Source organism: Rutidosis leptorrhynchoides, chromosome 1 (assembly GCF_046630445.1).
Source record: "Rutidosis leptorrhynchoides isolate AG116_Rl617_1_P2 chromosome 1, CSIRO_AGI_Rlap_v1, whole genome shotgun sequence".
NCBI lineage: Eukaryota > Viridiplantae > Streptophyta > Magnoliopsida > Asterales > Asteraceae > Rutidosis > Rutidosis leptorrhynchoides.
Window position 1 is genome coordinate 613,651,850 of NC_092333.1, and position 16,113 is coordinate 613,667,962.

Sequence of the window (16,113 nt, forward strand, 5' to 3'; positions counted from 1 at the left end):
TTTGATATATATGTACATATTTATTATAGGTTCGTGAATCGACCAGTGGCCAAGTCTTACTTCCCGACGAAGTAAAAATCTGTGAAAGTGAGTTATAGTCCCACTTTTAAAATCTAATATTTTTGGGATGAGAATACATGCAGGTTTTATAAATGATTTACAAAATAGACACAAGTACGTGAAACTACATTCTATGGTTGAATTATCGAAATCAAATATGCCCCTTTTTATTAAGTCTGGTAATCTAAGAATTAGGGAACAGACACTCTAATTGACGCGAATCCTAAAGATATATCTATTGGGCCTAACAAACCCCATCCAAAGTACCGGATGCTTTAGTATTTATATCATATCCGAAGGGTGTCCCGTAATGATGGGGATATTCTTATATATGCATCTTGTTAATGTCGGTTACCAGGTGTTCACCATATGAATGATTTTTATCTCTATGTATGGGATGTGTATTGAAATATGAAATCTTGTGGTCTATTGTTACGATTTGATATATATAGGTTAAACCTATAACTCACCAATATTTTTGTTGACGTTTTAATCATGTTTATTTTCAGGTGATTATTAAGAGCTTCCGCTGTTGCATACTTAAATAAGGACGAGATTTGGAGTCCATGCTTGTATGATATTATGTAAAAACTGCATTCAAGAAACTTATTTCGTTGTAACATATTTGTATTGTAAACCATTATGTAATGGTCGTGTGTAAACAGGATATTTTAGATTATCATTATTTGATAATCTACGTAAAGCTTTTTAAACCTTTATTGATGAAATAAAGGTTATGGTTTGTTTTAAAATGAATGTAGTCTTTGAAAAACGTCTCATATAGAGGCCAAAACCTCGCAACAAAATCAATTAATATGGAACGTTTTTAATCAATAAGAACGGGACATTTCAGCTGTCATACTAAGACTTGACCTAAGTTAGTTATTTATATCGACCTGATTTATTTATAGGTCGGCGTTTTGATCATTCTTGATCACTTTATCATTTGCGGTTCATGTTTCTGTGTTGTTACTTCGTTTACGGTAAGGTGAGTTATAGTCCCATTTTTCTATTTTATATCTTTTGGGATGAGAATACATGCATTTTATTTTACATATTGGACACAAGTTAAAGTTGGTTTAAATTATTCATTGTGAGTCGAACAAAAATATTCCCTAATCTGGTAATTGTAATCACTGGTTTCTACTGGTTAACGCGAATCCTATGGATAGATCTATCGGGCCTGACAGCCCCATTTCGTGCTAGTCGCACTAGTAGTTTATAAGCGGAATGTATTAGTACTTCGTATTTTGGAAGATACACCTGTTCAGTGTATATTTATGGTTTTGTTAAGGGTATGGAATTGTTAAGTGATTACCAGGTGGCTCACGGGTTAATGGAATAATATTTTATATGTTTTCGAGCATATAATTTTTGTGGTCCAAAATGAGTCTTTATGTTTTCAAACATAAATCTTTATGGTTTAAATTAAATATCGTTTGCAATGATTAAACCTATAATTCACTCAACATTTTTGTTGACAGTTACTCACATGTTTTATTCTCAGGTTCATGATTGATTGCTTTCACTGTGCTTAGAGAGTCTGCATATTTATTATGGCAGCTTTTGTTAAACATTAACTTACATTCTATTTTGATACATTAAATTGTGGGTATTTGTTGACCTTGTTTTGGTCAACTTTTGGTTAAGTATTTATGTATGGTTTTCTAAACTTATATATTTGGGTAGGTTTCATTTATATGAAATCATTTTTAAATAAAGAATGCAATATTATTTCTTAAATTCATTTAGAGTTATGATCAAGCTGTGGGACCAAGATAACGATGGTCGTCAAGTGTATTTTGATGGGTAATTATAGTTGGTATCAGAGCTTTGGTTGTAGGAAATTAGGCTGCATTGATGTCGTTACCCGATTCAATAGGGTGCATTAGTGAGTCTAGTCTACAGCCCGACCTATAGCATATTATTATATGTGACTATTTGTATTCTATGGTATGTATTTTGTTATCATACATACATCTCTGTTATGTTCTGAATCTGGGAGGAACTCCCATTCCGATTTAAACGTATTCTCCGACTCATGCGAGTTTATCTTTATAAGAACACTTCGGATAGTGAAACCGAGTGATGTCATTCTTGACTTCTAAAATTCTCGATATTTCTATGTCATCTATTATGGTTATATATATAACGTTTGAGTTATATTATGCGAGATGTCATTCTTGACTTCTAAAGGCTCAGCATTTCAATGTCAGCTATTATGTTTAGGTATATAACATTCTTGTTATATTACGTGCCTTTGTGCCGTTGTGCCTTTGTGCTTTGGGTTGCAAACCGGAAACGTCATTCTTGACGTTTAAAGATTCTTGATTCTTTAAAGACATTTTTATGTCATTGTTACTCTTATTCATTACTTTTGATGTTTTTGTCTCTTGTGCTATACTTAGCACATTGTTTAAGAAATCGTTTTAGAGAAATTGTGTGGGAATTCGAGGTTGATCGCGTGTCCTGACCTCACGTAGTGCTATTAGAATGGAATTATGAATTAGTATAATATAATGACGTCAGGTCAACGTGATTAAATTATGGTAATTCATATAGAAATTCCAATATTGTGACATGAGGAATAGAAAGCGAGTCAAAGAAAATTTTTACACCACTCATTCAGAAATTCCAATGTTATTACATGAGTAAGGAAAATACTCATCTTCTTATTTGTTGATATACGAGAAACCCATTATAACCAAGCTACCTATCTCATGTTTTATCCTTTATACCTCACTTGTTAGCAACAGCTGCTCACGTGAACAGTTTTGGCCCAAGGACTTATGTCCTGATAATAGTTAAAACAGCATTTAACTCATTGGTTTTCAAGACCTCGTAACATTTGTTGGTCAAATGTCACACGACGATTCAAGTCATTTACTCGATCTTCTATGATCTTACTTCAACTCGTAACCTCTGAAATACGAATACCCTGCTTATCATCAGAATTTTTACACATTTGTTTAATTGGGCGGTCCTTGTAAGATTTATGGACAAATAGAAGTAATAAAATTTTTTGTCACTTATGCAATCTATAAAATCATATATGTACTTATAAAATCAAAATAAATAATTTTATTTTTGCCTATTTTGGTTAGTACATGCTAAATTATACCTTCAAAATTATTTTAAAACCACTCTTTTATTGAGCTGTTTAACTAAGTCAAATTGTTTTATGTAAAATGGTACACGATGTACATACTTCTAAATTTACTAAGAACTTCGTTCTGTTTGTGTTGTCACATCAAACGTTTAGAGCTTTTTCAAAACTTCATTGATTGATTATATTAAAATTTTCGCAATTACTCTACAATGTGTTTGGGTCACAGTTCTTCTCGTCCCGTGCTTAAGGATGAAACTTACCATTAAGTTCAGTGACAAAAACTCTTACGCCACTTTGGACGGCAGTTTTATAAAATTTGTTGGAAAGTCTTTGCGCTCATAAAATTTTCCCTCTTATGGTTGGACATGGCCGAAACGCGGATCGATAAACCAATTTTCTGAGGTATGTTCAGTGGTCACCCTGTTCTCAGGAAAGGCACTGGGTGGGTTTTTGCCCCAACTATTGTTATAGTTGGTATCAGAGATAGATATTACACTAGACCGTCTGAGAAGTTTTTACCCTCGATATTCACGGCTCAATGCATCACCCTCATAAACATCAATATCATGATTCAATACTTTGAGGTGCACGAAATCATTTTTGGAGATTCATCTCACCTGGAGTCGACTATTCTTTATAACCCATGATTCACGTTTCTTTTCATCCGCACATAAATTTAAGGATAAGGATGAATCCTAGATTGACTCGCTCATTGTGCGAGGAAGTTCACTCTCATTGAAAGATCGCACCTTTCGTACGTCTTCCTTTCGGAAATGTAATAAAAATTTACTTTGAAGTCCATGGTCCTCGTTAATCCCTTTGAAGGAATTGCCTTAAACATCTATACCACTGATATGACTACTCTATATATTTCTTCCTTCGTTGGTTGCAATTGTATCTCATTCGTCGTAGTTCGTCCCCTTGGGAAGCCCCTGTTTTATTTGTTAAGAAGAAAGATGGTTCGTTCCGATTGTGTATTGATTATTGCAAGTTGAACAAGCTTACTGATAAGAATCGTTATCCTTTTCCGAGAATTGATGATCTGTTCGATCAGATCCAAGGTCCATCCATTTATTCTAAGATTGATCTTCGTTCTGGTTGTCACCAATTGCACGTTAAAGAAACTGATGTTCTGAAAACCGCTTTTCGAACCCGTTATGGTCACTACAAATTTCTAGTTATGCCGTTCGGATTGACTAACGCACCTGCAGTGTTCATGGACCTCATAAACAGTGTGTGTAGACCTTATCTGGACAAGTTCGTTATCGTTTTCATCGATGATATTCTTATCTATTCGAAGAGTGATCAAGAGCACGAAGAACATTTGAAGTTAGTGCTTGATTTGTTAAGAAAAGAAGAGTTGTATGCTAAATTTTCTAAATGTGCGTTCTGGTTGAAAGAAGTTCAATTCCTTGGGCACGTTGTAAGTAAACAGGGATTTCAAGTTGATCCTGCTAAGATTGATGCAATTGAAAAGTGGGAAATTCTGAAGACTCCTAGTCAGATTCGTCAGTTCCTAGGTTTGGCAGACTATTATAGAAGGTTCATTCAAGATTTATCTCGAGTAGCGAAACCTCTGACTGCTTTAACGCACAAGGGGAATAAGTATGAGTGAAAGGATGAACAAGAGGCTGCTTTTCAAACTCTGAAGAAGAAGTTAACTTCTGCTCCGATATTATCACTACCCAAGGGTAATGACGATATTAAAAATACAAGACATTACATTATTAACTTCTGCTCCGATATTAAAACATTACGTTATTATGAAATTAAAAAACATTACATAATTAAAAATAAAAGACAATACATAAAATAAAATAAAAAAAGTTACATAATAAATAAAAAAAATACAAACTTATTATTAAAAAAAGAGCTACTAGAGTGGTGTCGGGTCGTCGTCTTCGTCTTCGTTTTGTTGTTCTTCGGTGTCTTCGTCGGTTAACAAGATCATCTTCATTTTTTATCGATACTTTTGAAGTATTTGTTGGTCTTCCGTTGGCAAGTCCGGGTTGATGCTTGTGTTGAAAATTCGAAAGGCGTAATTCATTACTTTCATTAAAGACGATTGTCGTTTTTGTTTTTGAGTTAAAGCAATTTCTTTTTGGGCGACGAACATTTGAGAACGAACTTCTTCGGATGAACAAGACGAGGCGACATTGGACGAAGCCGAACTCTTTCGGCCCTTTTTACCGACTAGTCAACCCGGTGGACACCGGATTGCATCTTCCCCGAATAAAGTAGTGTGATCGGGGTTTAGATCAACCCTTAAAGGTTGATCGTCCCCCAAAGTGATCGGTGACTCGGGTATTGGACACCTACGGGATGTCATTATGCCATCCGGGACAGAAAACTTCGGACAACGTATGAGTACTTGCCATGCTTTGTAATGCGTAAACACGGCACTTTGACGCTTCCGATATTCATCACGCGCCGCTTCAATGACATCCGCGTCATTAGCTCCACTTTGCCAATTTTTTTAATTGGTTGTAAATACTAATAAAAAGTTTGATATCTCTTGCAATTTTCGTCCATTTTCCGGTTATTTGATCGTTGTTTCTTTTTCGATCGGCGACTTGATTATAGTTGGATACAACCGTACTCCAAAACGATTCGGTCGATTGTGAATCTCCAATTTTCGGATTTTCCGTCGCATCGAGCCAACTTTCGGCCAAAATTTCTTCTTCTTCCGGAGTCCAATGCAATAATTGACGTTTCAGCTTTTCGCTTCCTTCGGCTACTTTAGCTTTTCCCTTTCTTTTAGTTTTTTGTTTTTCGGTCTCGGGTTGTGTTTCGGGTACGCTTTCAAGTGTCGGTTGTGTTATATGTTGTAGCATGTATGGAAGTTGTTGTTATGGAGATTGTGAAAAGAATTATTGTTGGTTAATAGGAATTTGTGGTTGTGTATAGTATGGATTCATGTTTTGATATTGTAATTGTTCTTGAAATGGTAGTGTTGGTGGTTGAACAAATTGTAATTGTTGTTGAAATGGTAGTTGTTGTGATGGAACAAATTGTTGTTGTTGAGAAAAACTAGTTTGGCTTGGAGAAGAATTGCTAGCTTGGTTCGATGATGAATGATTCGGTGACGGGATTGGATTGTTTAACATATGGTTGAAGAAATCGATGTTATTTTGTTGAGACATTTATTTTGGAATGGAAGATTGAGAGTGTATAAAAGTGTTTGAGATTAAATAAAGATTGAGATTGTTGAGTGGGTTGAGTGGTTATATTTGTGTAGTATGTGTATGTATATATAGATAGGTAAATAAATATGTAAAAGAAAAAAAAATTAAACATTCTAGCCGTTGGGGGAAAAAAGAAAAAAGTAATTCGGTGGGCCCCACAAACTCGACCGTTAGAGGGGTGAGGGGTCTCACTGGCGGCAGCGGTGGCGGAATGCTGGTGGTGGGGGTGAGACGGGTGGCGGCCGGTGGCGGAGTGGGTAACGCACCACTACGTGTGGCCTAAGAAACACCACAAGTGACACACTGATACTTCAATTTTTGGCGTTTTTTTTCTTCCACCTAGGCAAATGACACCGTCACTTGCAACCATTACAAATAGTCTTAATGATAAATTTTAATCATCACGATATACAAATAAAAATAATTTGTTAGTAATGTGCACAGGCGAAGTCAGGATTGAAAGATGAGGGTGGCTTACTCTATAAATGGATATTATATTTATAATTTTTAAACTAATTTTTAAAGTGACAATGGACTACTTGTAAATTATACGAGTCTTGAACAATTGAGCTAATTTATTTATAATTATTTGAACATAAGAATACATTTGAGACTTGTTCATTGAGGGAATCTTATAATTATTTGGGCATAAAATATAATCGAGATTTGAGCTTTATTTGAGCCTTGGGGGAGGCTGGGCACCCCTTAATCCTCCCTTATCTCCGCCTCTGTACTAATGTGCTTTCTAATACTCCGTAATTTCTTAAATAACCAAAAAATAATGTCTCGTAGGATTAAAAATGGTAAAATAGTATATAAGTATGGAGTACATAGAATATGAATGAATTAGTAAAAACTAGTTTACGAACCCTCGCTTTGCACCGGGAGTTCGGTTTTAAATGTATTTTATTGCGTTTAGTTTGTAAAATTATATCGTGGCTAACGATGATGTCGTTGAAGCGCAACTCGAGTCGAACTAAAAGGTATAATGCGTGAAAGATTTAAATGTTATTTTAAATTAAATATATATGTGCATCTCCGCTTTTCGCTATGGAATTGTCGACTTTTAAAAATTTAACGCAAAATCAACGTGTATGAAAAGTACCTCATATATTTAGCGTTTTTTAAAAAGCGTTCGTTTTGCGTATAATTATTGACACTGTGTTCCTAAAATTATTTCGAGTTTAATGATGGTGCCGGAAAAATTTAACTCGTTGCGGGCGAGAAGGTACGACCCGTTAAATATTTGGGTGGAGTTTATTTAAGATTTTTTTATGAAAATATGTGTTTGGCACTTTACCCCCTTGTGTGGGGAGGTCGATTTTATTTTTTTGGAAAAAGTGTGAGGTTGTTTTTGAAAAATTTTAAAAATGTGAGAAAAGGGGGGAAAAAGTGGAAGGACGAAAATGCCCCTGGTACTATTCATAAGTTTTGTACTATTCATATTTGGGTGGAGTTTATTTAAGATTTTTTTATGAAAATATGTGTTTGGCACTTTACCCCCTTGTGTGGGGAGGTCGATTTTATTTTTTTGGAAAAAGTGTGAGGTTGTTTTTGAAAAATTTTAAAAATGTGAGAAAAGGGGGGAAAAAGTGGAAGGACGAAAATGCCCCTGGTACTATTCATAAGTTTTGTATAATAGTTAATATGTTAATTTGACTACCACAACAAAAACTGCAACGTTAATCGGACTCCAGTTTGACTTGTTTTACCCATCCAACTATTTTGCTATGACCTTTTTACTTCTTCTAACTAGTTTTTGACCACAAAACCACACCCATTCTTGGTCCTTCCCCAATCGAAGATAAGCTCGTTTGGTCTTCGAGTGTATCATTTTTCGGTTCCCCCAAAGAGTATTCATATGTTTCTCGTACCAAACAACATGTGTCCTATAAAAGGTTGATGGCAATGTCTCAAAGAATGGGGCGAGAGGCAAGATTTTTTCGGATGCTCCGATTAAGATCAGTCGTAAATGAAGTAGATTAGTTTATGTTTTTTCGTTGTTTTGTCATATTGCGGTCTTGTGTTTATTTAGCTTTTTGGTTTTGGTAATCGGCTTTCTTTTTTGTTTGCTTTCGTTTAGATTTCAGTCCCGGTTTGCCCTTGGCTAGGTTCATTTGGTACGTTAGTTTGTTATTTAGTTATGTTGCCGGTTCTTTGTTTCCTTGTATTGTTTTGTCGGCTTTTCATCGATAGATGAAAGTCGCAAGTTATAAAGTTTTCGTTCTATTGCCAAAAAAAAAGGAAATAATAATAAACCCGCGCCCAATTTTTCTGCCCAAACCGTCCTTGGGTTCTTGCCCATCTCCTTTATCGAGTCTGTAATTTAATTGTTGGATGTGAATAAGAATCAAAACAAGACAAGCAACAGAACTCGCGACCACGAAGGAGAAACTCGCGATTGCGAGATCATCTTGGTCAGGACACGCGAAAGGGAAAGAATAGCTCGCGACTGGAATTTCTCCACGAACAATAACTCGTGAACGCAAGTCATATGCTGGGCTGAAACTCGCGATCACGAGAAAGGTGTTGTGCTGCCAGAACTTTCTAGATTTAAGAAACTTGTTCGTTAAGTCGTTTCCTTGTTTGGCTTTCTCTATAAAAGGACCATGTTGTAACTCATACATATATACACGAATTTTATCAATAATATCTCTTTAGTTTGGTCCATGGATTAAAGTAATCAACCTTTGATTACATATAACCACCTTAAATTACTGTGTTCTTAATTTTCTAATTATTGTCTTTGTTTATCTTTTGTGGGTTAAGTAATCTTATGAAATTACTCATATTGTTGGGTCATAAAACCTTATATTAACTACAAAATTCTTCTATTAAGATTATTTTGTGATGAATTATTTAAAAAGATGATATTCAATTGGTAAAAATATTATTAGTGTGTATCTTCTATCTATAAGTTCTATTATAATCCTAAAATGATGATGCAATAATTATCTTTTTTTTTCTATAAAAAAATTAAAAAGAAAAAAGAAAAATTGTGAGAGCATTTAGGTGATGTCATAAATAGAATTGTTTTTACAATTAAATTAAATCTACTTAATGATATCATAAGTAAAGATTATATAAACTTAAAAAAAATTCAAAAATAAAGAAAAAAATTCTAAGTCTTCATGATGATGTCATTAAAATAATTAATCGTATTTAGTAAAAAATATTAACATGTTAATTTTATAATTTATGGAGCACCATGTACAACTTTATGATAAAACACCATCATGACCAAATGTATAATATTTAAAATATTATGTACAACCTTATGATAAAACATCCTCAGAACCATATGTACAATATTTGAAACATTATGTACAATCTTATGATAAAACACTTAATGACCATATGTATAAACTTTAAAACAAACTGTACAATCATTTACTAATCACCTCATAAACACGTGTACAAACTTTGAAGCATATTGTACAACCTTCATATAATATTTGTATTTTAATTTTTAAAAATTTACCAAGAGATATTTGTTATCACTGATAATTAAATTAAAAATATAAATACTCAATTTTTAAACAAACTTTATTATTTATTATAATTATAATTATAGTTATTATATTATTATTATTATTATTATTATTATTATTATTATTATTATTATTATTATTATTATTATTATTATTATTATTCAAATATAGGTGCTTTTTACGAGATTAATTACGTTACATATGTATGCGAAATACATGTCTCAATAAAAGGTTGTAATGTAGGCTTTTATGACAAAGTTAAGTATATCAAGGTAGTTTATTTATTCTGACCAAGTTAAGTACATCTATATATTTGTAAAAACAACGACAAGTTTCTTAGTCGGAATTCGGTGTTCCATGGGTCATTAAACTAAATGACCTTAGCATTTACATTCTCTTAATACATAAAACATATTATTAAACTGTTTCATTTAAACAAACCCGTGATTTTACGGGTCATTTCACTAGTTAAGATCGTATAAAGTGAAACATTGTGAGTGTCTAGTTTAAGAGACCAAATTCAAATCAAATTACCATATTATCTACTACACAAATCAAATAGTATTTTGTCTTTTCACCTTTTTTTTAAAAAAAGGCCCCCACACTTTGTTCAAAAATTAAAAATCGACCCCCAAACAGGGGCGTAAAGTGTCAAACCAACATCTTCATAAAATTTTTTAGATAAACTCCACTCAAATATTCAACGGGTCATATCTTCTCCCCTGCAACAAGTTAAATTTTTCCGACACCATCGTTAAGCTCGAAATAACTTTACGAACACAATGTCACTAACTATACGCAAAACGGACGTTTTTAAAAAATGCTAAATATTTGAGTCCACCTTTCATACACATTGATTTTTTCCTCACGGGCTCCGTAACTATTTTCATCTATTAACAACATATACATATGGGTCTTATTATTTTTTTAAAAAATTATTTAGTAATTTTTTTGATATTACACTGTAAATATTCTATTCTTAAATCATACGGAGTCTTAATATAAGCTAACGAGTTAATTGCATTAAATTTTAAAAAGTCAACAACTCTATAGCAAAACGCGGAAATACACATATATTGTTAATTTAAGATAACATCTAAATCTTTGACGGGTTATACCTTTTCGTTCGACTCGAGTTGCGCTTCAACGACATCATCGTTAGCCACGAAATAATTTTGCAAAATAAACGCAATAAAATACATTGGAAACCGAACTACGACGCGAAGTGGGAGTTAAAAAACTAGTTCAAATCAAAATTAGATCAATGTTTTTGTCAAATTAAAGAATTACCTAATAAAAGAGTCAAAGGGTTTACTCTAAAAGTAATAAAAAAAGTTTAAAGACATCGAAGTGTGAAATGGGAATTGGTTTGGAAGGAAAAAGAAGCATATGAGTTCAAATTTCAAGATTTTGTTTTCCTTAAATAATTTAATAAATTTCTTATTCATATAGATACTCCAGTTTATTCTCGCACACTATTATTTTATGTATGCACACTTTTATATCATAAACTTATAGTTATACTCTTAAATTATTTTAGAAAATTGAACTTATATTATTATTTTAAGTATAATTAAAGTTAAAATAAGTAACTCTGTGTACATAAATCAAGAAATAGTGTATGAGGATCACCTCTCTATATGTATAGAGTACTAATTAATTAATAAATAATACAGTAATAAATAATAATTAATTTAATTATATAATTAAATTAACCTAATTAATTAGTTTAATTTAAATAATTGTCACCGAAACTTTATAATTTGGGTGTATCATTATCATTATAATATTATATTAAGCGTGTATTGCATTGATGTGAGGGTGCTTTGTAATTGGGTGGTTTAAAATTAGAAAAGTCAACTAGGAAACAGCATCGAGGGATTAAATGCAAAATTATGTTTCTGCATAGTATTAATTCGGTGTATTTGAATAATGTCATCTGACTATAAATTTTAATGTTATTCAGAACGTTAACGTATTTTATTATCATTATTAACCACATTTTTCTACAGATATATTGTAGAGTATTGGTTTTGAATGGACGGTGATAAATCTCATTCTAATTAATTTCTAAATAATAATTTGATTTTCAAATTTTAATATATTTTGAATTTATCACTAAATTAATGTCTAATTAATCTCATACGGAGTATTATTTTTTAAGAGATTTGCTAACAAGGGTCCATAGGAGTGTGTTAAGGCGCATATATAATTATACATTTCACTACTTGTCATTAATAAGTCAAATATACCGTTATGTACAACCTTTTTATGCATCTTAATGCCAATTTTAAGATTGTCATTTATAAATTCTTAATTTTATTATATACACATTATCAATAGAATTTATCTAATGAAAAAAGCAAATCTGAAAAGCATATATTTATCACTCAAGATATTTAATATGTGGATATTTTAAAACTAATGGTGCGTTTGTTTGTATTTTAATTCAATGGTTTAACGCTGACTGTTGAATCAATCCGTATTTATCATGTTTGTTTATGATTATGAATGACAGATGACACTGAATGGTTCAGTGCTGAAATATTCAGAGCTATAATTCCCTCTTAACCATTAAATACCTAAATTTTATGTGATATTTTATATATAAAAAAACGCGTATAAAACAATTATATTGTAATTTTTATTCATATTAACGGTTAATAAAGTAGTTTTTCATCATTCACATTATTCGTTCAAAATGATTATCAAACAGTTTATGATCATTCTGTACTAACTTCATTCAGAACATTTAAATCATTCAGGTTATGAACCAGTCATCGTTTAATCATTCAACTTTATTAAACGTATCTTATGTTAACTTCTACTTATTTATTCAACATTGACATAATATAAGCATAATGTGAAGTAAAATTGATCAAAACTCATAAATCTGATTTCAAATTTTTTTTTTATATTGAAATCAGCTAACTTTATTGTCTTCTATGATATTTTTTATAAAGAAAAATTACATTACATGTCTCACAAAGTATATATATATATATATATATATATATATATATATATAACATTGATGGATTCATCTTAAAGAATAGACCATGATCATTTGGATTATATTTCTATTTAGAGTGCTCTCAATGGTTAGTTCTTTCTTCCCGTCCAGTCCGCAGCCCAGCATCACAGCGTCGGCAGCGATCCGCTCATGCCTCCTCCCTGCTCGTCGCCCTCTCCTTTGTCTTTCTGAGTCATATTGCTCGACGGAAGAATGTCAAAAAAGGCTAGCATAACTTGTACATTTTGTTCCATTATTTGTACCACATAATATTTAATTAATATAGTGAGTCCCAATTTATTTGAGAAAGCATGTCACTGTTGATAGTGTTTAGTCCTGGGTTAATCATGAGAAGGAAGTGTTGTGACGTTAATGCGACAGTTAGTTCTGAAGAGGATGCATGTCACCATTGAGAGCACTCTTATTGGTCCGTATATATATATATATATATTTTTTTGCTTGACATTATATAAAAAATGTACAACAAATATTGCATTATAGTCATAAACCCTGATACCAATTTTCAGAACATTGACCAGTGACCTACCATGTTACTCAGTTGTTTTTACTGATCATTGCTAATTCACAGGAGTATTATTATTGTTTTGAAGAAAGTAAAGCTATCATAGATGCACAATTTATTTATTTTCAATACAGATTACAGACTGTCACTTTCATCATTCTCTAACACTTTGACTTGCAGAGTACCCATCCAAGTACTCTTCAAAAACCTTCAAAATCCATTCATGGGTTCTTCAAGTTACATTATTTCAGAACAAGGGTCTTCTTCTTTTCACGTGATTTAATCATAAAGTTTCAATCTTTTTCATTTTCCCATTAAAAAGATGGACAGAAAAATCCTTCTTTCTCCATATGAAAATACTTATTTTTTCAATCAGCCACCACCGCCGCCGCCGCCGCCGCCGCCTTTTCAAGCCACCACCTCACATTTAAACAGCAACGTGAGTCCAAGTGTTTTGTTAATCATCATAATTCTTGCCATTATTTTCTTCATTGCTGGATTACTTCATCTTCTTGTTAGGTTTCTTGTAAAACCATCAAACAGAGACCCAGATGAATTTGATAATGTGACTGCACTTCAAGGTCAATTACAACAACTATTCACCCTTCATGATTCTGGTGTTGACCAATCTTTCATTGACTCACTTCCTGTTTTCACCTATAAATCAATAATTGGTGCTAAAAATCCCTTTGATTGTGCTGTTTGTTTGTGTGAATTTGAAAGTGATGATAATCTTAGACTATTGCCTAAATGTAGTCATGCTTTTCATATGAGTTGTATTGACACGTGGCTTTTGTCTCATTCTACTTGCCCTCTTTGTAGAAGCAATTTGCTTTTAGATTACTCTCCAAACACTTGTTGTTCACCATTTGTGCTTGTTCTTGAATCTGGTGAGAGTTCTAGAGATATTGTGAATGAGCCCATTATGCAAAGGGCAAATTCACATATTAGTATTGATGAGGAACTTGAATTTAGTAATCCGAATTCGGGCCAAAACGAGGTTAAAGAAGACGAAAATAAGGAGAAAGTAGTTACAGTTAAACTTGGGAAGTTTAAAAATTTGGATGTTGGTGGTAATGTTTGTGAAAATTTTGATGAAAAAAATAAAATTGATGGTAGGAGGTGTTTTTCAATGGGTTCTTTTGAATATGTAATGGATGATAATTCATCATTACAAGTACCAATTAGGGCTCAAATCAAGAAACAGTATTACAAGAAGTCAAATCTTCCAATCATGCCTGGTCATAGGGCGGCAATGTCGGAATGTGGTGACGATTCGAGACGATCTTTTAGAGGAATCGAGGCGTTGACAAATGTGGGCTGGAGTATGAGGCGGGAGAGTTTTTCGGTGTCCAAGATTTGCCTTAGAGGGAAGAAAGAAAAGCCTAATTCAACGGTGGCGGCCGCCGTTGAGCCGCCATCAACCACCGGGATGTTCTCCTTACAGTTTTTACTTCGCCAGAATGTAAACGCAGACGAGTCAAAGGTTTATGAGGTGGGTTGTGATGATCAAGAAATACAGAGTTGTCAAAATGTTGATGCACAAGTAGCATTAGCACCAAATCAACAATCATTTGCAAAAAGGATCCTGCTTTGGCTTATGGGCAGGCAGAAAAACAAGGTGGTTCATTCAAACCTATCCACAAATGTTTGATTTTTGGTCCCAAAGATATGTTGTCAATTGTCATCTTATGTTTAGAGATTTAAAGTGTATTTGCTAAAAATTCTTATGAGTACAAAGGGATTAAAGATTGATCCAATTAAAAAAAAAAAAAGAAAAAAAAAAAACTATACTAAGTGTGTGCATTTGTTTTGTTCTACTCTTGCTTAAATTTAACCAGCTGTTTAGTTATAGAAGCCTTCAACCAACCAGTATGCAACAATTTGTTCTAATGTTACAATTTTTCAGTATCTTGCAAATTGTAGTATATAGAATAGAATTTGTAAAGTTTGTTGTCACAAGGTCAATTTACAGATGGATGATTTTTTTTTAAACATAAAACAATTATATTGAACATGCAATTCAAGATGTTTAATAAATACAGGCTGGGGCCACCATGTGATGTATTGGATCCTCGATTGGTCGGTTGTGCAGGATTGGACAACATTTGACACATGTACCAATTTTTTATATTAGCATAGCGGCTTAGAAAAGGTCGAAAACGCTAACGAATTTTTTTTAACAGCACAATATATAAACTAAACTAACTCTTACGCTAGAGAGCAAAACGATTACAACGGTTTTACTATCCAACCAATCTTAGATATATTATATTTTCCTCTATTTTTTTTACGGCCAAAGAATGATTATATTAAATAAAAGCGATCCCTAGCAAGGTGCTAAGAGATGATTACAAAGGCATAGAGAGCCATGAGTTCCAATTAGAAACTAAATGACCTCTTTTTTTAATCTAACGGAAAGTAATTAATCTAATAAAATCAAATAAACTAGTTTTGTTACAAAATGAATCTAAAAAAACGAGGCCGTTCCTAAAGCGCTAAAGAACCCATAAAAAATAAGAATAATTGCAAATAGGGTAAAAAATGTCGTTTTCTTTGATAATGATAACGTTAATAGAATAATCAGTTTAAGTTGCGTACATCAGAGTAAACACACTTTATAGTCTGAAAGGAAAAACTTTATCCGCTTACCATGTCATGATATAGCATACTGCATTATGGAAGCTCTTAGTATATTAGTGTTGTTAACATTATGTGACTACTACTTTACC

General features: G+C 32.7%; 1 protein-coding gene across 1 annotated transcript; it reads left to right on the forward strand.

Moving 5' to 3' along the window:
- The first annotated feature begins 13,703 nt into the window (after positions 1-13,703).
- On the forward strand, positions 13,704-15,216 carry LOC139885117 (RING-H2 finger protein ATL13-like). The gene has a single exon (XM_071869070.1). The coding sequence runs from the start codon at positions 13,704-13,706 to the stop codon at positions 15,033-15,035; it is 1,332 nt and encodes a 443-aa protein (XP_071725171.1). The 3' UTR covers positions 15,036-15,216.
- Positions 15,217-16,113: the final 897 nt, after the last annotated feature.

Bases quoted from the DNA above. Each gene is read 5' to 3' on its own strand.
- LOC139885117 (XM_071869070.1), top strand. From the start codon at position 13,704: ATGGACAGAAAAATCCTTCTTTCTCCATATGAAAATACTTATTTTTTC.